Source organism: Argopecten irradians, chromosome 2, assembly GCF_041381155.1.
Source record: "Argopecten irradians isolate NY chromosome 2, Ai_NY, whole genome shotgun sequence".
In the NCBI taxonomy this organism is placed as follows: domain Eukaryota; kingdom Metazoa; phylum Mollusca; class Bivalvia; order Pectinida; family Pectinidae; genus Argopecten; species Argopecten irradians.
The window spans coordinates 21,655,305-21,683,189 of NC_091135.1; the positions used below are offsets into that span (position 1 = coordinate 21,655,305).

A 27,885-nucleotide genomic window follows, 5' to 3' on the forward strand; every position below is an offset into this window, starting at 1 on the left:
TTTCGCATTATTGGCACGAAGAGTTTAGATTATATTTATAGATAGAATTTATTAATATAACTTGTCAAATTATTTAATTACATAATCATTCAGATACATTCTGTCTTGGGCGATGATCGGTTCGGTTGATTTTTATTGCAGGAGTTCCATTGAAATGTATTTAAATATTTTCACTATTTTTAAAAACTTGGGAATTGTAAGTGACAACATCAACAAAACAACAGATGTGTGACGTACACTCTAAAGATCTAGAAGGTCGACGAATTTCACTTCCACTTTCAGGAATTTTCATCGGTTAGGCCTATTGCCCTGCAGTTAGGGCGTTAGAATTGTACCGGCTGCCCCTTTTGCATTATTGTAAAAGGCGACTAACTTCAGAATCTTATAGTTTCTCTCCTTCCCAACGTCTCCCTTTGACACCGCCTCACTTTAGCCTCCTGTCAACGGTACTATGCGATCACAAGACAACACTATAAGACAATAGTGCCCTCAAAGAAGGTTATAATGTTTTTATTACATAACGAATTGAAGAAAATAAATAAATGATAGAACAAACAATAATGTTCGATCAACAATTACAATATATTTAGAAGAGTGCTGCCACGTCAAACCTAATGGTCGGAGGCGTCTTAAAGATACATTTTCCCAGGCAGAAATCAGGCAGAGTACTCACTGCATATTTCGTTGCTTGCTCAGTATCGGTTGCTGCTGACGGCTGATACGCAGCTGCTGGTACCGCCTGTGGGTTGAATGGTACAATGCCACGAGCCCTAAAACCGCTTACTATATTTTGTCCGGAGACTTCATTATCCCACGCTTTTCTGAACAATGCAGGGAAGCTTCCCTTGTTAACCACATGATAAGCAGACTTGGCAAGGAACTCCGAGCATGCTTCATTATACTGTTTATTGAAAGGTCCGAACACAGATCTATCTAACGGCTGCAGCATGTGCGTAGTGTGGGGCGGGAGGCAGAAAATGTGGACATTGTTCTGGACGGCCATCTCCAGTAACCCCAGCGTTTCGTGTAACGAATACATGTCCGTCTAACAGGAGGAGCTGGGGACGGTCTTGACCACATTGTTGTAAAATTACATCCCGGAACCACCGTTCCCCGAGCTCCTCCGCCGCTTCTGAAACATTCATTCCGTGAAGGGAAGCCGATGTCTTCCCTTTCACAACCACCATAGGGGACATTTTAGTTCCCACACCATTTACACAGGCCATAATTGTCAAACTAGTCCTATTTTCCGACACCCGGCTAACAACATTCCTGGCACCTTTATGTGAGATAACTTTTATGGGGTGTGTTGGAATTGCTTCCCCGTCTCATCTGGCCCTGCAGGTAGGGCATTAGGATTGTACCTGCTGCACCTATTGCATGATCGGGAAAGGCGACTATATTTAGGATTTTATCTTTTCCTAAATTACTTTAATGTTCCTAACGTCTCCCTTGACACCACCTCACTTTTGGGTTTTAGTTGAGCGCTCGCCGCTGTGAGGAAGGCTTTGGGTTCTGTCCCCTGGCCGAGACACACCAAAGTCTATAAGAGTGGTAGTTTCTGTTCCTGCTTAGGGCTCAGCATAACGGGAGTGGGACGACTGGTTCGCCCGTTGTCAGTATAATGTGACCGGGTGGGATGTGTTGCTTGGTGTCTCCGGCGGCATGCTTCAGTGATATAGCACTACCTGCTGCCCCTATTGCATGATCGTAAAAGGCGACTAAATTTAGGATCTTATCTTTTCTCTTCTTCCTAACCGACTTTATCCTTCCTAATGCCTCCCTTGGCACCGCCTCACTTTTGGCCTTGAGTTGAGCGTTCGCCCCTGTGAGGAAGGCTCTGGGTTCTGTCCCCTGGCCGAGACACACCAAAGTCTATAAAAGTGGTAGTTTCTGCTCCTGCTTAGCGTTCAGCATACAGGGAGTGGGACGACTGGTTCGCCCGTTGTCAGTATAATGTGACCGGGTGGGGTGTGTTGCTTGGTGTCTTCGGCGGCATGCTTCAGTGATATAGCACTATAAAAAGGGCAACAGTTCCACTATACAAGAAGACACAACACGAACATACCGCAGTCTCCCAGTACACTCACCTCGCACATCATACACGCAACACACCGCATGCATGGGAGGCCGTCCTTACATGGCCATAGCTGTTGATAGGACGTTAATAAATCAAACAAAAAATATAGCACTACAAAAAGGGCAACAGTTCCACGATAAAAGAAGACACAACATGAATATACCGCAGTCTCCCAAAACACGCACCTCTCACCACATACACGCAAAACACCGCATACATGGGAGTCCGTCCTTAAATGACAATAGTTGTTAATAGGACGTTAATTTATCAAACAAACAATCAAACAAATCCCCGTCTAATCACAGTTCCATATATTTTGGGGTTTTGGATGAAGGTTTAGCTCAGTCAGAATTGTGTTTAGTTCATCAAAGTATTTGTTTACAACTGCATAATTAAGCATTCTTGCACGAGAATTGCCGAGTTTTTCGGGCTTCCTAATTGTGATCTCGGGATGTCGCCGTTTCACCCCTTCCCACCAACCCTTGCTTGGAAGCTTGTGTTTAAACGGAGTGGCCTTCACTTTCCGGCAAAGAATAGCCGTGCGGGCATACAAATGACGGTGCAATATTCTCATTCCCCGTTTCGACGCCTCAATAACGTTTTCAACGATATTGTTTTCTACGTCGCTCCTTCCGGAAACTTTGTCTCCCAGCGTGGATTTCGGGACGTTGAAAGTTGCCGCCGCTCTTCGGACAGACATGTATCCATTTTTTACAGCGTCCACGGCCTTAACTAGATCGGAATGGTTGTACCTTAAAAGTGTGCCTCGTTTTTTCTCAGACATTTTTCCTGCAAAGAAACGTTTAATGGCTATTAGTTGTTATCTTTTAAGTGTAATAACGGAATTAATAAATAATTTATTAATAAGTGTGAATTAAATGTATACACGTATTTATAATATTAAATTATATAATATATAAAGACTGTCCAGACGATGCATAGCGCTAAAAGTTTGATTAGAGTGTTTAAATCTCTGAAAAAATAATATTTCCTTTGCATGTATGTGCTTTTATTAATTTACATTATATTTTCTGAATATCTATATATTCATGAAAAATAAAAGAATGAACTTTTGTTCACTTTTTCTGATTTATTTGTTCTAATTTTCTGATAGATTTAATGTTTAAAACATCTGTCCGACTTTTTATGACCTTTTGTCGATAGGACTTTAAAGTCGGACACTGTAAAAATACAGAATCTCGTTGATTTGTGTTTGCATAAGTGCAAAATTAATGCCAAACGTGGAAAATATTCATAAGAAATTTAAGGGGAAAAAATTATTTATTTTCTGGGTTATACATACCAATAACTTCCTTGTTCATTAACCTCCGTATAGCGACCTTCAAATATACCGCCATGCCAACTTCCGTTGTCCGGAACACAGAGGTCGCTTTCCGGATCAGATTTTAATTCGAACGGATGTCGTATTCTACAAGACGCAACATCGAATGCGCCCTTTCATAACAGGAAACGCAGAGGAAAGAAATCACAACAATGGGATGTTTGTATTTAGTTTACTTCGAAAATACAAAACTGTCCGACTTTTGATGGTCCACAATCACAATTTCGAATCTGCATTTGTAGAAAAAAAATGGAGTCTGTTCATAGAGCTGAAAAACCTTAGCATTGAGATCATTTTGCATGATACAGTTGCTAAACCATAAACATCGTGTTCATTTCGATCCTCAAACAGGATGTCTAGGGTAGCTGTTATAGACCGAAACCGATTGCTGAAACGAATGCATGCGTTTCCATGGCAAAGCCATCGGGTTTTTGCTGCACGTATGGTTGATAATGCTTTATCCCATAAACTCCTGCTGTACACTTAATTTAATACATCGAACTTCTGGGTAGAGTAGTGAAACAACTTCCAAATAGCTAAAAGCATCTAGTCCACCTGTTGTAGCAATTTGTACGTTTTCATAAGATGGCGTAAGCATAAAGCAAGTCTATAATTTCTACAATTTACAAGCAAGGTATACAAGCAAGCTGGTTCAAAGTGTATCATTCTTCTCTGCAGACCTAGCGAATGAACGTAATTTATTTAGAAAGTTTCTTTTGCTCTTAAGTTGTTTACAATTACCAAATACAAATTCACTTCAATTTTGATTTAAAGTTAAAGTCTTCAGAAAGATAAAACTTTGTAGATAGGAAAAATATTTGAAATTTCAGTTTGCTTGATTAAAGTTGTATTAACAACAAGGATCATGTAAGGACGGCCTCCCATTTATGTGGAATGTACGGAGTATGAAGTGCTTGGTGTGTGTTTTGGGAGACTTCGGTATACTGGTGCTTTGCCTTGTACATTTGTAAACTGGAACTCATGCTCTTTTATAGTGCTATATCACTGAAGCATGCGCCTACAGGTAGGGCGTTAGAATTGTACCTGCTGCCCCTATTGCATGATCGTAAAAGGCGACTAAAAGGATCTTATTTTTAGGTCACCTGAGACTTATTCTAATCGCCTTTTGTCCGTCGTCGTGCGTCGTCCGTCGTATGTCCGTAAACAATTTATATTTTCGACTTCTTCTCAAAAACCGCTGAAGCAAATTCAAACCTTCTAAGGCATAAGAAAATATAGATATAACAAATCTATATTAATTATCAATAACATAATTAATAAACATTTAATACATATTTCTTGATGTTTAAAATGAAAATGTAACATGTTACTTAAATTGAATAGCAGAATATCATGGCAGTCTGCGAAGTAATCCATGAAGTTCCATAGACATTAGGTCTATGGATATTTCAAATTGTATCATACTTTCTATAGGCCGCAATTTTTTCCATCATTGAATGATTGGTCAAAGTAATAACAAACTCTGTTTTTCAATGTTATTTTACTTGTATAATTATAACGTGCCTTCAACCCACTGTGCTTAAGCGGCGTTTGGATTTCTGACAAATAGCTGGCAAGCCTCGCACCACATTTGCCCACATTCAAATTTCAGCCAACCTCCCCAAATCTGGCAGTGAGGCATGGATGTACGCTCCCGTGTCTCATCGTCATAGGGCGTTAAAATTGTACCTGACATAATCTACTCTCTTTTCTGCTACAACTTACTGGTAAACATGATAACAGTTTTCTTCTTTTTCTTTTCCATACGTCCGCCGTGCAGGTAGGACGTTAGAATTGTACCTGCTGTCCCTATGATTTAATGGTCATTTAAGCATTGAACGTCTTTCAGTTGGCATTCATAGCCAATACAAATACCAATTGGACTGGGGCAAATTCCAGCTCTTCATGTTGATGAGTACATTTACAAATGTCATTGGAGTCATGTTTTGAAATTCTAGTTAGTGAAAGGTAGTCAGAATTGTTCAGTCCACTTTCTGAATCAAAATCAATTCTTTAATGTTCACCTATTAATGCGATATCCCTATCATTCTGTATTAAAGAATTAATTTCACTTTTGTTGAAAAATGTTATGGATTCATTCCAGTCATTAATGTGCAAATGATTCAAGTGCATTTCACAAAAATGTTCACTGTTGTTGACATGGCATGGACAGCATCTTGATCCTGCATGCAATTAATGACTTTTTTCTACAAAAGTTATACCTACATTCTGCAGTAACAGTTATCAATTTATCACCCTATCTCTCACATACACAGCATACTGAATGGCTATTCCCTGAAGACTGGATTTTTAAGGGTATACATTGTGGGCTGAACACAACCTTTGATGTTTTGCCAGGGGGTACGTAGTCATCTTCAACAGTAATAGTACAAATATTTTATTTGCAACAAACCTGTGTGTCTTTTGACGCCAAGAGAAATCTGTGCAAGTACACATGCATGTCACTATCTATAAAACAGGTAACTGATTCTTTATATTCCGGAAGTCCACTCAGCCATCTCCTGTTTTTCGGTTTCTTCTTTTGCCACATTTGACACAGGTGTATGGTTTAGGACCATCTCCAGGCATTCTGTAGAAATAAAAATAGAAAATAATTATGTAAATACGATCCTTATGAATCCATGAAAGTAATTATGTATTATAGATAAAAAGATACAATCTCTAAATCATACCAAATTAAAAATTGTGTATGGCTAATGTTTTCTGTTTAAACATTTTAAATATATATATGTATTAAGCTTTATGGCCCTGCAGGTAGGGCATTAGAATTTTACCTGCTGACCCTATTAAATGATCATAAAAAGCGACTAAATTTAGGATCTTATCTTTTCTCTTCTTCCTAACTGACTTCATGTTTCCTAATGCCTCCCTTGGCACCGCCTCACTTTTGGCCTGGAGTGGAACGTTCGCCCCTGTGAGGAAGGCTCTGAGTTCTGTCCCCTGGCCGAGACACACCAAAGTCTATAAAAGTGTTGGTTTCTGCACCTGCTTAGCGCTCAGCATACAGGGAGTGGGACGACTGGTTCGCCCTTTGTCAGTATAATGTGACCGGGTGGGATGTGTTGTCTGGTGTATTCGGCGGCATACTTCAGTGATATAGCACTATAAAAGGGCAACATTTCTACTATGCAAGACGACACAACACGAACATATCGCAATCTCACAAACCACTTCACACACGCTGCACACTGCATACATGACCCTGGCTGTTAATAGGACGTAAAAATAATCAAACAAGCGTGTTTGTCTCGATCTAGTCTGAAATGTCCTGCAGGTAGGGCGTTAGAATTGTACCTGCTGCCTCTATTGCATAATCTAGCCCTGCAGGTAGGGCGTTAGAATTGTAACTGCTGCCCCTATTGCATGATCGTAAAAGGCGACTAAATTTAGGATCTTATCTTTTCTCTTCTTCCTAACTGACTTTATCTTTCCTAATGCCTCCCTTGGCACCGCCTCACTTTTGGCCTTGAGTTGAGCGTTCGCCCCTGTGAGGAAGGCTCTGGGTTCTGTCCCCTGGCCGAGACACACCAAAGTCTATAAAAGTGGTAGTTCCTGCTCCTGCTTGGCGCTCAGCATGCAGGGAGTGGGACGACTGGTTCGCCCGTTGTCAGTATAATGTGACCGGGTGGGGTGTGTGTTGCTTGGTGTCTTCGGCGGCATGCTTCAGTGATATGGCACTATAAAAAGGGCAAAAGTTCCACTATACAAGAAGACACGACATGAATATACCGCAGTCTCCCAAAACACGCACCTCGTACAACATACACGCAACACACCGCATACATGGGAGGCCGTCCTTACATGACCATAGCTCTTAATAGGACGTTAATTAATCAAACAAACAAACTATTGCATAATCGTAAAAGGCGACTAAATTTAGGATCTTTTCTTTCTTTCAACCTTACGTTTTCCTTCCTAACCCCTCCCTTGACACCGCCTCACTTTGGCCTTTGGTTGAGCGCTCGCCCCTGTGAGAAAAGATCTGGGTTCTGTCCCCTGGCCGAGACACGCTAAAGTCTATAGAAGTGGTAGTTTCTGCACCTGCTTAACGCTAAGCATAACTTGAGTTGGACGACAGGTTCGCCCGTTGTCACTATAATGTGACCGGGTGGGGTGTGTTGCTTGGTGTAATCGGCGGCATGCTTCAGTGATATAGCACTATAAAAAGGGTAACATTTCCACTATGCAAGAAGACACAACACGAACAACCCGCAATCTCCCAAACCACTGCACACACACTGCACACATGACCCTTGCTGTTAATAGGACGTTAAAATAATCAAACAAGCGTGTTTGTCCTGATCTTGTCTGAAATGTCATGCCGGTAGGGCGCTAGAATTGTACCTGCTGCCTCTATTGCATGATTGTAAAAGGCGACTAAATTTAGGATCTTTTCTTTCTTCAACCTTACGTTTTCCTTCCTAACCTCTCCCATGACACCGCCTAACTTTGGCCTTTGGTTGAGCGCTCGCCCTTGTGATGAAAGCTCTGGGTTCTGTCCCCTGGCCGAGACACACCAAAGTCTATAAAAGTGGTAGTTTCTGCTCTTACTTAGCGCTCAGCATAAATGGAGTGGAACGACTGGTTTGCCGTTTTCAGTATTATTTAACCGGGTGAGGTGTTTTGCTTGATATTTTCGGCGGCATGCTCAGTGATATAGCACTATAAAAAGTGCAAGAGTTTCACTATACAATAAGACACAACACGAATATACCGAGGTCTCCCAAAACATACCCGCACATCATACGCGCTTTTTTGTTTGTTTGTTTGATTAATTAACGTCCTATTAACAGCAATGGTCATGTAAGGACGGCCTCCCATGTATGCAGCGTGTTGCGTGTATGTTGTGCGAGGTGCGTGTTTTGGGAGACTGCGGTATATTCATGTTGTGTCTTCTTGTATAGTGGAACTGTTGCCCTTTTTATAGTGCTACATCACTGAAGCATGCCGCCGAAGACACCAAGCAACACATCCCACCCGGTCACATTATACTGAAAACGGGCGAACCAGTCGTCCCACCCCCTGTATGCTGAGCGCTAAGCAGGAGCAGAAACTACCACTTTTATGGACTTTGGTGTGTCTCGGCCAGGGGACAGAACCCAGAGCCTTCCTCACAGGGGCGAACGCTCAACTCCAGGCCAAAAGTGAGGCGGTGCCAAGGAAGGTATTAGGAAAGATAAAGTCAGTTAAGAAGAAGAGAAAAGATAAGATCCTAAATTTAGTCGCTTTTTACGATCATGCAATAGGGGCAGCAGGTACAATTCTAACGCCCTACCTGCAGGGCAGAAAAAAACTCGATGAAAAGCTTTTCTGCGATAGACACATCACACACAACTCCAAAGGCAGAAAGTTTAATTTACACTGACGACAGGGTCATTTAAAGACGGCCTCTCATGTATGCAGTGTGTGAAGTGCGATATGCGTGTTTTGGGAGACTGTGGTTACTATAGTTTACATTTGTATATATGGAAAACACATTTATGACCATTGTTTGCTCAATTTTCGTAGGATATGGGTCAAACTTAGTTAGAATTATAACCTCATATCCATATTGTTCCTGGCCGACCCCGTGGGGACAGAGGGGCGGGGCTAAATGGGGTCAAATAGGCTAACATTTCAGAAATTTTCTAAAATTCTGGAAATGGTAGAATCAAATACTCTTTATGGATGGAAACGTCTTCAGGTGTTTTATAAAAGAAAATGTGAACTATATGACCCTGGGGTCTCACGTTTCCCCCTGGGGAGGGGTAAAGTTTATTTTAGTTTATATATGAAAACACATTTATGAACATTATTTGCTCAATTTTCATAGGAAAGGAGTCCAACTTGATTAGAATTATTATCCTGAGATATAGCATTTTAACATCCATTTCGGTCCTCGCTGACCCCATGGGGGACCAGAGCGGCGGGGCCAAATAGGGTCCAAATAACTTGAAATTCCAAAAAATCTTCTTCTGAGATCACAGATGTGATGGAAGCATATACTCTTCATAGATGAAAAAGTCAAATTTATAAAATCACTGACCGAATTCAAAGGCCAGTATATTAGTGTTCATGTCATTGTTTCATTCTAAACGAACTCAGGTGACCGTTAAGGCCCATGGGCCTCTTGTTGTGAATAGTAACTATTGTAGAAAATGATTAATGATTTCATAGCAATGTATACATTTAAATTTCTATATTGTATTTGTTGTTGCCTTTGTGGCACGTGAATAGTAGTACTAGTACTATAAATGATGAACAACAGAGAGCATAGGGGAGGCAACTCTGATAAAAAGGATACTAGGCGTTTTGCTTTACATTGATTAGTATATTTGGAGTTACTGGTTTAAGCTGAGCGCTAAGCAGGAGTATAAACTACCACTTTCATATACTGTGATGTGTCTCGGCAAAGGCACATAACCCAGAGCCTTCCTCGCAGGGGCGAGAAGGCCAAATGTGAGGCGGTGTCAAGGGACACGTTAGGAAAAATAAAGTTAATGAGGAAGAAGAAAAAAGATGATATCCTAAATGTAGTAGCCTTTTACTATCATGCAATAGGGGCAGCAGGTGCAGGTACAATTTGTTTAAACTGTTTAAACTAGTGATATTTTGTATACCTAAATTGATAGATCATTTCTTTGAGGTGCATACCACAATCTAAACAGTTTCTATCTCTGGTCAAACAAAGACAACATTACACACCTCACATTTCATCGCTGCCTATCTACTAGGCAAAGGAACCTTTGGCTTTAGCATTACACAATCAACTCTCTTTTCTGATACAACTGGTAAACATGATGATACAGTTTTCTTCTCTTTCTTTCCATACGTATCAAAAATATATTGGAAAATGCTTTCCCTAAATTCAGGCTGTCGAAATGTGATGAAAAACTGCTTGTAGACTGCGTATACAAAACAAATGCGTTTACAATCATAATGTCAATAGAATAAAATAATAGAACTTTCCTCCAATGGAGTTTACATCTTAAATATGAAGGATACTGGGAGACAAATTGACTACTTTACACCTAGTATACCGTGATTATAGGGGTTTACAATAGCAAGCTGTGACACAGTGATTTTCTTCAAACCAGTTCTGTGTCTAATAGTACGAACACATGACGAAAAACATCTAAAACCTTGTGAATAGGTGACACAATAGTTATGTTTTGGTCACAACCCCTTCCTATTAGGCTTAGAATTTTCTCCCGGAATGATTTTTAGCCATTTTGGCCTGGTCCCCGGCCGGACACCAGACATGTCCAGCAGGTGGCCAAGGCTTTCAGGCAGCTTCGGGATGGTGCCCGAAGAATTTTGACTCGAAGTTAAAATCTCTCCAGTGTCTCGTAGATTTTCATAACCGGCCACATATCCTTCACACATCGTTAAGTATCGTCCGATATCCGGCCCCGGCCGGGAATCGAGCGGCTGCGAGGTAGGCTCTGGGTTCTGTCCCTTAGCTGGGACACACCAAAGTGGTAGTTTCTGCTCCCGCTAATTAGCGCTCAGCATACAGTGAGTGGGACGACTGGTTGGTTCGTTGTCAGTATAATGTGACCGGGTGGGGTGTGTTGCTTGGTATCTTCGGCAACATTTTTCAGTGAAAGGGCAACAGTTCCACTATACTAGAAGACACTACACGAATATTAAAAAAAAACACGCACCTCGCACTACATACACGCTACACACCGCATACATGGGAGGCCGTCCATACATGACCCTGACTGTTAATAGGATGTTAATTAATCAATCAAACAAACAAACCATTGAACAGTTACATATCCATTCTTTCTATGCCATCTTAAGTCATCTCTATTGCAAAATTTCACACTGTTCTACAGAGTTTTTAAAACATAAAGGCATTGCTGAACTATTTTCTCTTATAGTAGATAGGCAGATTTGGATAGTATTTTTTTTCAAATACACAGATGTATAAATAAATGTCTACAGATAAACATTGATACAACTTTACATGGGAGATGATAAGATTAAAAACAACACGGTATTTCTTACCTCTTTTTACCCAAGAAAACAAAAACATTGTATGTATATCCGGTTTCCGTATCTGCAAGAATCCATGATTTTAAACCAAACTCAACAGGTTTATCTTTTATAAACTGACGTATTCCTGAAAATGTATGTCTTGAGGCAAACAATTCTTTCATCTATGACTACTTTACGAAACGCTTGGAACAGTTCTTGAGAAATTTTGTATAAATGGTTCAGCAACGAATTGATTCTGAACAGTTTGTCATCTTCAACAAAACATTTAAAGATAGTGATACAACAGACCTGCATGTGTATCTAATAAAAAACGCAACATAATTTGAAGCATGATCCGAAATATATTTCATACAATAATACAGTTTGTAAGTGCTAATACTGCATCATTAATATACATGTCGCATCAACTCAAAATCCATGTAGCACGAACTATGTGTCGTATTGAATACCAGGATAATGAAAGGCGTGCATGGGGACGTGCCAGAAGTCTGGTAATATCAACAAGCGAAGGTGTCTGTCAACATCTGCTGTTCCAGCTCGCGTTGCACCGGCAGTTAGATAAAATCTGTAAATCTATAAAGCCATGACATCAATTGCATTTTTCTATTATCATAATTTAATTTCATAGGTTAGAATTTTGAGGTTTTTTTTTTCATTTTCCCCCCAAAGACTGAACGAATTGTGCGTCGAATATTATGACTTCACACATACAGAATGACAGAATGTTTTCGTGGGGAATTTTAAAAGCGGTATAGTCATTGGCCCAACTAAACTATTAAATATAGCTAAGAGCCTAAGATATCAATGCGCCACAACTCTTCTTTTTTGTGTAAAAATAAGTAAAAGCAGTGAAATTATTGACTAATTAGTACCTACTTGAGTTATTAAAATTAAACTTTAATCATTATATATAAGGTGTATGCCATCCGTTACCATAATTTTGTGCACCTTGAAAAATCGTTGGCAATGGATTTTATTTTTTATTATTATTATTAAGTTTTGTGAATGTTATATATTGGTTATATAAATCTTTATCTTATTTCCTTGCTATACTTTCCTTTCTTTTCTTTCTGCTCTACTTATAAGTACAATATACCTCTATCAATATATACATTGTATATACATTTGTATTATATGGCTTAGCATACATTTAATCTACTATTACCACCTTACTAATAACAGCCTTCATGAGTGAAAGATAGTATGAGAGAAGAGAATATATGATTATGTATGCTTTTTTTATGTGTGGACGGAATAGTGTGATTGTTCTTGAATGATTAATATAAGATGAAAGTATGAAGTGTGATAAATGATAGATAATAAAGACGATGTGATGATGAATGTTGATGAAGATGAGGATGATAATAATTATGTTGATGATGATAAAGATGATGGTGGTGATGATGATATTGAGGATGAAGATGATGTTATGATGATGAGATAGATGATGATGATGATGATGATGAAAATCATGGAACGATGTTGGCTGTGATGATGGTGACGATTGATGATGTGATGAGGATATGAGTAAGATATTTTGAGAAAGAGCGTGATCAATGGTGATAGAGACATTGAATGTGAATAAGAATACAAGTATTTATTATGTGGTGTATTGCACATGAAAATGAAATAAAAAATAAATTATAAAAAAATATTTTGGTTATATTTATCGGGTAACTTATTAATCTCTGATTTAGCTTACATTATGTCAAGTCTTTTACATTTACTAGAAACTTGTCGCGCTCAAAAACAAAACCGGTGACATTTTACTTGAAGTTTGAAAGTTTAGCTGAAAAAGTTACAGTGGACTAGATATGCAACCACAAGCAATATTGGCTTAAGTTATTCTTGTTGTTACTTATCTATATATCTAGTTATATTATCCATTATGTTTACTTCTTTCTACAATATTTTTAGACAGTTATTAATTTTCCAAAAGCGTGGATGTAGGAAGGGAGACTACTCTGCCTACCTTTTAAATTGATATTTCGATTACCCCACAGGTGCCCCTTAATTCAATTCAAAACGAGGCCACCCACTGTAAATAACGAAACACATTGGACTGTGTGCCGGATCGTAGACAGGATATTTAAGAAAAAGTGTCAAAGTTACTGAAAAATGAATCAAGTTCAGCACTCGGATGCAGGTTTACGTGGAATAATTCGATATAACACTACATAAGGTGACGTGAACTCAAATAACGCGGGAATATTCATACGTCCGTTTTGGCCAGGTGTGTACTGTACACACGGGTGCGTTCAGAAACGGAGGGTACGATGTTTGTTTTTGTTTGTGCCCAGTTGGGTTATAACCCTTTCTGAAAGAATATATGTGTTGAACATTACAGAATATTCGTAAGTTATGAATGGAATACTAATTTACCCATATATGTTGTTATTCGGACCCATATTGTAGAAGTTTGACCTTTTCATTATGAGGCCCCCACTTGGGCACTTGCCAAACGGTGTCTATTTTCGTTGTTTACATGTCATATTAGACTGTTTATATGTGAAACAATTGTGATGTTGCGATGAAACTCTGTTTCTCTTAATGGATAAAAATTCCTGTGAACAAAGATCAAACGATGCCGATGAAAGTGACTGTTTGTTTTGATCGAGTTCGAGTCATCGTACCCTGTGGTGACGGGCACATCTTGGTTGGAGAATTAATCTCTAAAGCTGTTTTACGATACAAGAAGGCCGTAGGAAAGGTAAATATAAATGTTTCGTATAAAGTGTATATACATTAAGTAAACCACGTAATTACAAAACCCGACAAGTATACAACGACTGGGTACAGGTGAGACATCCGATGTGTTACCAATCTATAAAATGGCTGACAGACGCCAGTAATGAAAGGGGTGTCAAATTTCAGGTGTGTTCAGTGATGGGTGTGATGGAATTAGAAGATTACAAATACTTATTCTACATCTTATTAAACCAGGCACTTGTGGAACTGCCATTGCTGTTATCACTGTAACACTATTATTATCGGAATTTTTACCCTGGGGTACCAAAAGGGGGTACGGTCAGAACCATGTCATGTTAAGGGACTGTCAATATTAAATTACACCTAGATCTACTGTATGTAGTTGTGTGTCAATTCAGGAAATAGTTCATTTTATTCATGACTACTGACCCTATTGATACTGTTGTGCTGCAGGTAACAGACAATGAAGTTCCATTTACTTGTGTAGGGAAATTGGAATGTACGTACTGTGTAGCTAGTGCACTGTACAAGTATTATTGCCTCTAGGCCCTAGGCAGTAACATTTACTGCACAATACTCCAATAATCTATTTTGGATGATTCATTGCTTACCAAGCACCAAAATATTCATGTGTTTTTGCAAAACTTTGGCTAACAACCTAGTTTGGGAAACATTGTGAGCCTGCAGCTCAAGATCAGTGTATCCAATCAAATATGCATTATCAAAACCCTAATAATCTTATCATAGAAGCCATAGGTTTTAGATATATAATATTATATGAAAGAGATACAGTATGCAATATATGATTATGAATTTCAAATTTGTGTGTGTTTAGTCTGGATGATACAAATTTTGTTCAATACTTAATAAATAAAAAGAAACAATACAAGGACAACATGTGCATGCATAACTAATTAAATGATATTGTGTTGGATTTTACATGCAGCTGTCATGATCTCTCATCATGGTTGCCATTTAATGCTAATATTGATAATATCGTGAGTTCAGCAAAGCATCTGCAGTCTGTGACGTTATTTTTTTTCGTTGCTAGTCATTTGGACTAGTAAAACCCAAAAATTTAGTAGTCCGGTTATTTAATCACTAGTCCAAATTAAATAAATACAGCCGATTACAATTTTTGACCCAAGGTACAGTCTGCATAGATGCGTTGATGAATGCAAATTCTCACAAAATGAGGCTTTCAGAATGAAATAATCGCATACAGAGGACATTAAAAAAGTGTTGAAAATGCAATTGACCATCGTTGTCATGAATAGACCATTTTATACTGATTTTAATTGGGTGAAGAACCAACCACTAGTCCAATCGGACTAGCTAGTTCATTAAAAATTTTTTTTTACAATTGGCAGCATCTGACTAGTGCTTAAAGTCGCAGCTGCATCTGCAAGTGGATGGGGTTTTATCCTTAAGCTTGTACAATGTAATGCATATGGGACACAACTATAATTGTATGATACAATTATAGTTGTGTCCCATATGCATTACATTGTACAAGCTTAAGGATTAACATGACTTCCACGATTTACTAAGATGAGTCCTGGCCATATGCATGAATTTCCGATAGATGGGACTTATCAAAATTTTGAGTATCATCTTATCTCTAGAGCTATATCTCCTTGCATCAGGTCTTGTCAAGATTTGAATTTTGGTGTTCTATATAGCTAGTTATATATAGCTAGAGTAAGAGGTAGCTGACTCGAACGCCTTAAAAAATTGTCAGTGATTTTCAGGGTATTTCGGGAAAAATGTTTTGTAACAAATTGGGAAATTTTAATTGCAATAATTAAGAGCAGTTTTGGGAAAAAATTACCTGTTACTGATCATGGTATTATAGGTGATATCAAATTATAAGTAAAAAAATATTTTAGCAAGTACAAATTTAGTGTACTTCATATTTTCAGCAAGTGACAAAAAATGTAAAATTTAAGCCATGCTATGTATGACATGTACCCTAACCCTAGTATATTAAATCCAATTTATATTAGTATCATAAAAAATAATCATATTGGTGCTTTACTCATATGCTGGAAGTCAGAATACCGTATTTCACTGCAAATAAGACCCCTCCCGCAAATAAGACCCCCCACCTATTTTGACACATTTTCAGACTTAGGGGGGATGTCTGCAAATAAGACCCCCCACCTATTTTTCAGTTTACTGGATGATGGATTTGAGCAATGGAGTAATTAAAAATATCACCAAAATGACTTTATATCGGAACTTCTTTTTGTTTGTTTTATCGGCATAGAAAAATCACGTAGTAAACAACTGTTTGTGTGCTTGTTATTTTTTGTCATTTAATTCAAGTTAATTCACGGGTGATTTAATTTAATTATCAATAACTACGAATTGTGGACAGTGCTCATATTTAATTGGAGGTTATTTTCAATAAAATACGCCGATATATGTTTCCATGAACACTTCATATCGGCATGGTCAACACGTTTTAGTGTTCGTACGGCTTGTCATTTTTTACATGAATCGGCAAAGATATTCGTCATTGATGCAGATCGTTTCCGCAGTCGTGGATTCTAACTCAATACAATCATTACCTAAAACATTTACTTAAGGCATTTACAGTTTCAGTCTTGCTGTCTTGGCAAGGGGGATAAGAACCTGCCCCTTGTCTCAGCAGTTCATGGTCTGTAAATAAACAACATGGCAGCAGCATATGTTCCCATCTGGAAGTCTTTGATCTACTGGGAATTAGCAGGGATTCATTTGTAATGGTCTGAAGGAACTGTACCTATTTTGAAATTTTGGGCTCTATGATATCAGAAACAGACCTTGCTGTTTGTTTTGATGTCTATATAAATATATCAATGTTCATGTATACATAGAAAGCAGTGCAGAGTGTGTGTTAACAGGCCAGGTGATAGTTCTAGTGATGTTGATTTCCTCTTCTCAGTTCCGTGATACCATATGTCATATCGTATCATGTATACTACAAGATTCACCTGCATCAATTTATTATAATTTTTAGAGAAACAGAAACTTGTACTTACATTTGAGTTGCTGAACATAAATGACTATGTGGCAGCTTCCTTCAATTGCTATGAAATTACGAATGGATTCTCTAATTATAATGCTGGGCTATTATTTCAGTGCTTAGGTTTTGATGGATGGATATAATTGGTAACTTTTTCTTGATGCTACATGCATGCCATAATTATGACCATATTGGCAGTTTTTAAGGACTTTGTGATGTGAGATTGAATATTAATGTGTATTCACCTGGAGGTGGACTATAAGTATGGTAGGTATATGCAGTCATTAATTTATTCCTTTGGAATTCAAAATGCCATATTTTGAATCGAGGTAATTTAATTATTGATCATATTATTATATTATATACACTGGATTTAATGAGTATAGAGCTAGCTCAACTAGATCTGCAATTATAACAATGCAAAATCTTCAGATATGTATTAAAATAAAAATTTATATTATTTATATGTAGTATTATATTAAATTGTATAAATGTACAATTTGTTTACCTAGATGGTACCATATGCATTAGTATTAAATTGATGTACTGTAAAAAAAAAATATTACTTTTGTGGCAAGCCGCAACTATTTTATATTTTGCATTTTCAAAGTAAAGCTATCACTTTTTTGCCAGGACAATTGGTTTCAAAAATAGAAATAAACCTTATGTACTTGACTACTTGTGTATCTTGATATACCACATACTGGTACATCATTTTCCGTCATCGGGTGAATCCTTCCTTGAGTAAAGAAGGAATACATATATAGCTAGCTATAGGAAGTAAGAATGATAAAACATAACATGATCACATTGATTTTTTTAGAACATTAAAGACAGTTGTTCATTAATTTGCAATCCAATGGCCAACTTTGATGTTTTTTAATTTTTGCAGCTGTTGATCAACTCTGGGATCCAGATCCAGGATCCTTATAAAATAGACCATTTGCACTATATTTATCATGAATGACTTTATGTGTGATTGAATTGCATGCAAAGTGCAAGTGTGGGCACGGATATGCACATGACTAATTATAATTTAATTTTACTGACTGCACAGCTGGTGATCATGATCATTGGAAAGTTCTTTCTAGTAATTTACTTACATATACGGTCACGCATAAATTGTCTGCCAAAAATCTGAATATGATGGTGGAAGCTTTGATTAACTAGAAATTATATTAACATAATTATTAATGATTAATCTTGATACGTATGTACCCAGGTACTTATAATGATCAAAAAAGATTTCTAAAATTCTTAGATAATATATAATTTCTAATTGTACTTTGTTTCATCAAGATTATGTTATTAATCAAATTCCGTTTTTGTTAAAAGACCAGAACTGTTGCTATTATATTGCTTTTGGTGGCGACTGTTGCATAAAATATATGTGCCAGTGAGATACGGCATAATGCCATGTATTCTATAAGAATTGATTTAGACCAATGGCAACGACCATGGGCCCACTGCAGCTGTTACAAAGAAATATAAAAAGGGGAATATAGGGTATACCATATAGGCACAATTAATGCTAATGTACATATATATACATACAAAAAGGGCAATGTAAGCCCATATGCTGGCCTACTGTTACAGCTAGGGAACACAAAAAAAGCAATATATAGGGTAAAGTCAATGTGCACTCTTACAAGAAAACAAAAATGGCAATGTAGGCCCATGGCCCACTGTTACAAATGCAAGAAAACACAATTGCAACATGGCTGTACAATATCACAGCCTAACTATACAGACATGCATACACACAATGCATACAGTTTCTGATGAGGCTGTCCTAAATTATAATGACCCTATAAAGCTTGCTGTAATATTAGGATGTTATATAAAGCTTAATCTTTCAACCAAAAGTTATAGCATCTTATAATATGTAAGTTTATCTGATCTACATGATCATAAGGTAAACTTTGATCAGTTATAGTTGATCTGTTTGAATTATGATTAATTGTATCAGCTATCTTGTTGAACCAAGGACAATGGTGTTACATCATAAACAGTGATAACTGTATAGTATACACATGCTGGACTTGTATACAATGCTGAATTTCTATGGTTTAAATTGGTTTTAACATCAAGCATTATAATTTGAAGTATTTCTGGTATATATTGATTACACTAAGTACTGCTGGTGACTGGAATGATCGAGTTAACATTATGTGGGATACATTTGGAGTAATGTGTTCTGGTACTTTTACTACAGACTTTGTATGTAAGCTACCAGATATCTGTAGTGAGAAGACCTGACACCTGCTGGTTTAATATTTAGAGGAGATAATACAACTCCTGGTAATATAAGAAGATTCAGTGATCACCATGACATTGAAGATTTTGAAGGACAAACCTCTTAGATAAGTGTGTTTAGCTATGTGATATTTTGAATACCAAATGAATAATCTCCATGGTTTTCCTTCGTAAATGTATGCCTTAGGGTTTAGCTGACCAGGTTTATAAACGTATTATCTACTCAAAGTTGAGAGATGAGTTGGCTGATGATCACATAATGATCTACAAGACGCTCATGATATCTTCAAGATGCTCTTGCAATTTGGTCTTCATGGTACTGAATCTGAACCTTAAAGCATCGTGAACAGGGGAAGGGGAAAAGACTTTTTTAAAACAGAATTTTCCTGGATTACAAAGCTTAAGTGAGCAATGATGCCATTTCATTAACTGCATGATATAGTTGCCACGGAAACAAAATCTGTTCGATAAATGGTGTTGATCTCGGTGGATTTCCTTGGAAAGCTTAATTATAAGTGGAATAATATGTATATGTGAATGTGTTTGTCATTTTCCTGACTGATTACTATTTTTAGTTTTTTTCTTTAACTTTTATTGCAAAAATATGATGAAATTGATATATTGTGAAGCTCAACATTGAAATCTCATCCAACTGTTCAGGACTGGTTTTACATTAGTAAGAGCTACTAATACTGGCATTAAACATAGACTTAATTGCTGTGGAGATGGATCCGATCTTCCTGGATCATGAAATATGAGAGGCATGAAACAGTGATAAACAATGTTAACATGATGTGCTACACAGTACACTTCATATCCGTGCCATATGCATGATCAACATAAGTTGATATTAAACTAAGCTGTATAAATGTTAATGTACTTAATCAATGTTGGTTGCAGAACTGCGTGCATGCTTAAGCATTGCAAATCTTCATTATTTGATCCAGGCAAAAAAAAAAATGTACATGTATTTCAAGTATTAATTTCCGATATATGACGTCAAATGACACATAGGTATTAATCGGTAGATATTTCAGTAGATCATATTTCTATATGGACAATGGATGTGGATTTTTAGAAGATAATATGGTATACTGCAGTTACACATCACACTGATGGAGTGTAGAAATTCCTGGAATAAAACCTTTGATCAGCAACGTTAACCTTCAAAGTAAGACAGGGTTTTATAATTCCCATGAGGACATATTTGTGTGATGGAGCTGTCTCATTTTAAATTAAAACGTAAAATTTAAATCAAGATAGGAAGCTTAAGATTGATAGAATCTACAACAACGGCTGTAATGTTGTCCGTAATACTGGAGGAAGACAGTTCTGATGAGGCAAGTTTGTTGACATAATGATAATTATTTTACTAAAACTGATAAAATGAGCACTAAAGATCTGTATTACCATGGCCAGTTTTTGTAAATCATGAGCTTATGTATACTGGTGATTGTCTTCAAATAATAAGCTTAAAGGATTTGATAAGTTAATTTACTTTCAATATTTTTTTATCCGATTCTGCTTTACAGATTAAGGGGAGAAAATCAAGGAGTTTTATATTTCAGTTCTGAAAAATTGAAGATACCAATTTATATATCCAAACTGATCATGAGTCAGTTTAAAACTTGTTTAGAACTGTCAGAATTTAAGGACCTAGTAAAAACCCTTTGTCTTGGCTGTGAATTCATCAAGTTAAATATAACTCAAAATCTGTACATGTATTGCAATATAAAACTGTGAAATGGTCATGATCATGCATTCATGAGTGTTCTTTGTCTGCAGAGATTTAATGCAAATTCTATTTACTTCATAATTTGTAGTATTAAATTTCCTGATTTATAAAAGTTTTATCATGCCAGTATGTATTGTGTAAACAGACTCCTGGGCTGTTTACTTTGTCCAGGACCTGATACATTCTTGGTCTGACATTTCACAGACTATGTACATGTATATAATACACCTGGTGTCTGGCAACATTGATTTGGAAATGCTCTTAAAAATGTTTACCAGGGTAAATGTTGACTTGGAAAATTAAAAAAGTAATTGATACACATGTATTCCCAGTTTATATAGAAAAATATAGTTTTATGCCCATTATTATACCTTAAAAAATGGATGGGTTTCACGAACACGCTCACAACAAATTCATGGTTATAACATAGTAATTTTTATTCCCCATCAAGGTTTCTATATGATATATATATATTATGTAAATAACAAACTATGCTTATAACGAAGCCATTTTGTTGGTCCCCAGAGGTTCGTTATAACAGTGTTTTACTGTAATGATATATTTTCAGATGATAATTTTAATTTGTGAAGTTGGTGGATTTGTAGCGTATATAGTATATATATCATCGCACAGATAAATGCATTTAATACTGTCAAAAAGTTCAGCAAGTGTATACATATATATATATAGTGTGCTTTGGTATAAATAGCTAGCCGATCTTATTGGTCTTGATGATTTTGATGTCAAATCCAAGATCTACATTCTAGTAATGTACTGAAAACAGTGGACCCTAGTTGCTAATTAAAGCAGGTCTATTGTGTCTATTGGGTGGAGTTTCTACCTGTAGTTAAACATGGAATGCTGACTGGTATCAAATCAAATATTGATATAGATACTACACAAACACAATGTATCAGGATATGTATACCTCTAACACCTGTGGTGGGGACTTGATGCATGCACACAGCTCTGATGGGATCTTTCTATTGACGTCCCAGTATTATCAATAAAAGCCAGAGTATATTTACGTTATGTAACTACTAACAGGATGGAGTAGAACTTTATGTAGACAATTTGGATTTAGTACACCCGGTTTATGTACATATAATTATGTCAGATCAGGTCAATGTTACACGAACATTAGCTAATGGATCATGTTATGTAAGACACAATCCTTTTAAGTACACTTATATATGAAGGGACAGCTGATAATTAGCTAGGTGCTTGCATTGCTGAACAACATATTTTAATCAATTAGGTCTAATATCAGCCTGTATAGTATATTGTTCTATTGAAATCATGTTGAATTGAATACAATGTGTATTCTTTATTTCTTATATAGGTACTATATATGATATATCATGTAAGATGATAAAAAATCCAGTCATTTATTTGTACAACCCAAAGTCTGGCTGCAGTTATTATAATGCACAATTAATATTATGTTATAAATATGATGTAGTATAAAAGGATAGTTCAGAACCAAGTTTAAAATATTTTTGTTTTAAGGAAAGTGTACGTAGTGAATTTCTTATTCACATGTACAATTATAAACCTGTCTATAAAGACACCATGAACAAGTGGTCTTAAAATACACAGGTTTAATTCTAATGCATCATGTCCTCAAAGAAACAGAAAATTTTTGATTTACTCAGTCACCCCTGCTGAAGACATATTTTAAAAAAAATGCCTCTCTTGATTTAGAGGTTGGAACAGTTCATTGTGAGATTCTAGGGGTGAATGAATTAATGAGGTGGCCGTGGTCTTTGTATCGAGAGGTAGTCAATGATGCCAGTATACTAGTTGAACTTACTGTAGATTCAAAATCATCACAGCAGATTACCTGTCTGATACCTTAAATGTATTATTGCAATGAATTAACCGTCTGTTAATTACATTTCAGTCAAGTGACCACTGGGTAAATGTTCACAACCTGAAGACCAGTGCTGATGGTGGAATACTAGACCCGGATGATGTACTCAATGATGTGGTGGATGATAGAGAACAGGTAAGAGGCAATATAAACACCTAGCTTCAACCTCTCTTCTCCCCTACTTCTCAAAAAAAAAAAAAATAAAAAAAATAACCAGAACAACAACAAAAATTTCCAAGCAAAAAACAAAAGAAAGAAAAAAACAAACAAATTAAAATAACAATAAAAACAGAAGACATTAACCTAAAAGATGTTTGTTGACACATGAATCTACATGGTCTTCTATATATGGTTAACACCTAAAATCTACCTTTAGGTGAGCCATTACATACATCAAGAGATTGCGTGTTTCCTTGGAGATCAAAGTTTGAAAAGAAAGATATGTATTGGCTTAACCAGGAAAACTAGGATATCTTTAGGTCATTGACTTGTCGAATTAGATAAATCACTGCCTTCAAATTTAGCATCTGAAAAGTTTATTTCAAGTGTAGTTGTCCCAACTTTTGTTAAAGGAATTTAGCTTTTGCATGCTTTTATGAAATAATTGCAGATGATATAGACAAAGTCAGGGGTTCACTGAATGAAGAATATGCAAAGTACGAGTAGGGATTATGTGTGAAGTTCACCAGAATGTGATCTGACCCCTATAGGTCATGGGACTGTAATTTGTCAGAAGGATCTGAATTTTACCATATATCTTATATATTTGTATAGCTATATTTGTAGCTGGTGTGTTTAGTGACCAATTGGAATGACTGTCCAACCTGCTCTCCCATCCCTAACTTGTTACCCACTTTATTTGAGTCGGTAGTCTGTACCTGTACACTGCTGACAGGTCCCAGCTGACACACACTGTAGTTGGTCAGGGTGAGGAATGTGTACTGGTCCACTAATGAGGTTATTAGTTTACTATGTAGCTGTGCCCACAACCTCAGTCGGCAAGTAACCAAACCTTAACTCATTCACAACTCTTTTTATACATGGCCATTTAAAATTTGGCATTTGCATTATTCGATTGACCGCTTTAAAGTTCAGATGGCAGCTTAATTCGATAAATGGTTTAATTTGGTCTTGATCTGTGAAAAGCTTTCTTGGTGTGATTGTGCTCAGTGTTACAGTGTGTGTGTGTACCTGAGTACTATTTGGAATATTCATGATCACTCGACTGTACACTACTCAGCAGAGGATTTCAATTAGCACTCTAATTACATTCCAACAAATTTTGATCCAGTTAATCATAGATTGGTAAATTGTTTGCATTACTAACATTAGAATGGATAAAATGGCATTAAAACCTGAAGGAAGCTGGAGTTATTAACGTGTATATACGATATTTCTCAATAACAGTGTTATTTATATGAAGAGTTACATGTTCTTACTTCTTGAGTTCAACAGCAGATGTTAATTAATTTTCCATAGTATTAAAGGTAAACAGGTATTTAAGGAATTTGTATACAATATCAATAAACACATTGCATACCAAATCACCAGATGGCCAAGTGGTTAAGATCCACAAGCTGCCCATGACCTGTATGCAGGATTTCATTTTGAATCCCACGTGCACATGGGGCAGTTGCATATAGGTACAGCTATATATATAAATACTGACGGTTTTGCACTGGGACTCTGGCTTTCCTCCATCCGATATAACCAGATGCTTATAATTAAATGATCCTTTGTTATTATAATCAGGTGTGAAACAAAAGCAAAAGTGCAATATCAAATTCAGGAATGAGGTTTTGATTTATTATTTTGAGTGTGTTCAAAATCAAAAGAAAATCATGGCAGTACAGTCTAGTATCACAATGTAAGATATTCCAGCGTTGATCAATAACATATAACTTGGGGCTATTAAGCCATTAGCTTATAAAGACTGTTGATAAAGTAATTGGTCTGATTGGCCTGTAAAATAATCCAGACACCAAAATTGTACTGGACATCTTCATTGCAGGCTCCATAAACCTTTTACTATCTATCAAGTGTTTTATTATAGCCGTGATAAACTGGGGCTACACAATAATTGGTCCAGTCATGGCAAACAAATCGGAGGTCTAGGCTTTTATTTCTATCTCAATGGTTTATAAGGCAGGTCAGCTATTATCTGACCGGGATATCACAGCCTCTGCTGTAGGTATAAAATCTACTGAGACATACCAGCAGCATAGTATGGTAGGCATTATGGGAGTGTTAACAAGGTCTTTCACATCTTTATGCTAAAGAGGTGAGGAAGTGGGTTGGGGCTGTTAATCTGTTATATATCATGTACTTGCTGCTTGTTCAATTTTCCATGATACCTAGTTAGCTATAGCCAGTATTATATATATGGCTTTTTTTAATTATCTTAAGTTGATATGGAGTTTTTATTGGGGTATATTAGTTTCGTTACCATATTGAAGATATATTAAAACACTGTACTGCTGGGCATGCATGCAGTTAGCTGATTAATCCAGAACCTGTAGTTGCTATATTCATGATGCAGAGTTATCTACACTTTGGACACATATATATCAATTAATCATTTAATTGTTAATTAAATAAGATTTTTATTCTGTCCTTTTGGTCCTCTTGTCCAATTATCTCCCCTGTACTTTCACTCCACTTGTTTCTATATACTAGATCTCCATGTTGCTGTAATAACTACCAAAGTACCATGTAAACTCACACACCAGTACATATAGATACAGACAATTACTATAATTAGCTGCCAAATTTCCAGTGATATATCAATGCATACTGATGACCAGACCCATACAAGACAGATAAAGAGTCCAAGGTTATAGCCCTAGAGAAATATACTAAGTAAGTGCATCAGTGTGACCTAGTACATGAATCAAATATGACCTATATACATGTACACCTGGCTTGATAAATTGAGGTCTACATATAATGGCATGGACAATAAATGGTAGTTTGGCTGTATTAGATCTACTGACTGATACTACATCTGATGCTTGCAATATAGCTTCCTAGTTTCCCATGTTTTCTTTATTGAAATTATCTAGATACCTCCTCCCCCATCCACCCCCTATTAAATTTATATTTTACTTGTTAATTTAAATTTACACCAGCCTCCCCAGGAGGTATATGCAGTAGCAGCTCCCCCTCAGGTGATGCTACAGTTCACAGTGGAGAACACATGGTTTCCATCACCATATAATTATTTCATTAGCCTTCTGTAAAAGAGAACATCTGGTGTTACCAGAAATGGAATTCCTTCTAAATTATGAATTTAAAACATAGTAGTAGTGTAGTAGTATAACTTAGCCTTGTACAGGTCCAGTCATGCAGCTTTCAGAGCATAATGAGGCCATAAAAATATACCTGTCAGTATATTAATTATTATCCCCCAGCTAGCCCCTTATCCTTCAGTACCCCTTATCCTTGGTTTTCACTGTTACAACATTCCATTTTATCTCCTCATCCTCTAGATATTTCATCTCTCTGCCTGCTCTGTATAATCACATTATCAGATCAGGTATATCACTTTTGTACATGTAAAGTAATTATCACATATACACACATAACAGCTGACAATATTCCACATGCCTAAAACTTGACTACAATCTTGAATCTATATATATAGATCTTGATGCTAAATGAGTCAGTGCATCCTAACAGTTAATTATAGTATACTATCCTACTTTACTGATTATCAATTCAAGCTTAAGTTAGAAATTCTGGTTATTTTTGTTACCATGTATATACATGTAATTAGCTATAAGGTATACGTAGTCTAGTATATAGCTATTATACCGTACATATTTACACGCTAAGCTAGCTAAATAGCTCACTTGCAATAGATGAAAGCTGAAAATTTACTCGAAGATTGTGATCTATATTATAGGCTTTATAAGACCACTGATTGATGATTTACAGTGTCATCACATGAAAATGTCACATATAGATGAGAACACTCACACATACCAGACACTAATGTACCCATATTTAAGAGCAGTCTGAAGTTGTATGATCATAAGAGATATAATGTTAACTTTAAAAATCAGTCCAAGTTAGATATGATTTAAAATTTATCCTTCGACAGGTCATTAAAAGCTTATGATACTGGTAATATAAAAAGTTATAAATACTTCACCAACTGTAGATTTATCGTCACTGAAATCAATATTACTGGTCTAACTAATACTGAAGATGCTGCTGCAGATAAATGGTGAGTGCATTATATTCTCCATAAGCTGTATATGTCTACATAGCTGCTTTGATGCGGATGAGTTGTTGCCATATTAGAAGGGGTAACCACACACCTGCTTTACAGGTTAATTTATTTGTTCTTTATAGTAATGTTACATTTATCAATCTGAGAAATTTTAAAGTACCAATGCAAACATGCATGTAAATAATGTTTTTAATTTCATATTTAATTATTAATGAGTTAAAGATAATTTAACACGTGTAAATAATGCTTCTAAGAGTATCAGAAATAAATCCAGGCCTTGGTGTGTATATATCCTCTATATAGAATTGGAATACATGCACATGCATTGAAAGTTTTTTTGCAATGTCATTAAAATTAACTGTAGGGAAATCACCAATGATATTGTTTTTTGTTTTAAAAAAATTGCATTTTAACATTTTTGCATCTTATTTGGTTTGCAATGTCTAATGTAAGTTTTGATTTAAAGTAAATATAGCATGTGTGATGGCATTAAAATTAAAGGAAAAGTGTGAAATTAAAAGTCAAATATAATCATATATATAGCTTAATCTATCTCATGAATTTAAAGGCAATACATACAGTGAAATGTAGTCAGTCTCAAAGATAAAAAAAAAGGAATCAGAAGGTACACAAATGATA

The 27,885-nt window shown here is 36.4% G+C and overlaps 2 protein-coding genes and 2 pseudogenes across 13 annotated transcripts in view; 1 reads left to right on the forward strand and 3 right to left on the reverse strand.

The window, feature by feature from the left end:
* Nucleotides 1–586: 586 nt before the first annotated feature.
* LOC138316502 (uncharacterized) lies at nucleotides 587–1,039 on the reverse strand. Its single transcript, XM_069258195.1, has one exon. It carries the CDS (start codon nucleotides 1,037–1,039, stop codon nucleotides 587–589), a length of 453 nt encoding a protein of 150 aa, XP_069114296.1.
* Nucleotides 1,040–5,914: 4,875 nt separating this feature from the next.
* Nucleotides 5,915–11,141, reverse strand: LOC138316503 (uncharacterized; annotated as a pseudogene).
* Nucleotides 11,142–11,167: 26 nt separating this feature from the next.
* Nucleotides 11,168–11,723, reverse strand: LOC138316504 (uncharacterized; annotated as a pseudogene).
* A 1,711-nt stretch (nucleotides 11,724–13,434) lies between these two features.
* The window catches only part of LOC138314815 (partitioning defective 3 homolog), a 51,619-nt gene continuing 37,168 nt past the window's right edge, over nucleotides 13,435–27,885 (forward strand). For 8 of the 12 annotated variants that reach the window (XM_069255363.1, XM_069255365.1, XM_069255364.1 and 5 more), the window contains exons 1-2: nucleotides 13,436–14,139; nucleotides 23,043–23,147. In XM_069255363.1, the coding sequence (XP_069111464.1) occupies nucleotides 14,014–14,139; nucleotides 23,043–23,147 (231 nt within the window). In that variant the 5' untranslated portion in view covers nucleotides 13,436–14,013. Of the gene's footprint in view, nucleotides 14,140–19,981; nucleotides 20,745–23,042; nucleotides 23,148–27,885 lie in introns of those variants that run through there. The other 4 variants (XM_069255371.1, XM_069255368.1, XM_069255375.1 and 1 more) reach the window with 3 other exon arrangements.

Coding starts and splice junctions, on each gene's coding strand:
- LOC138316502 (XM_069258195.1), bottom strand. CDS start 1,039: ATGTATTCGTTACACGAAACGCTGGGGTTACTGGAGATGGCCGTCCAG.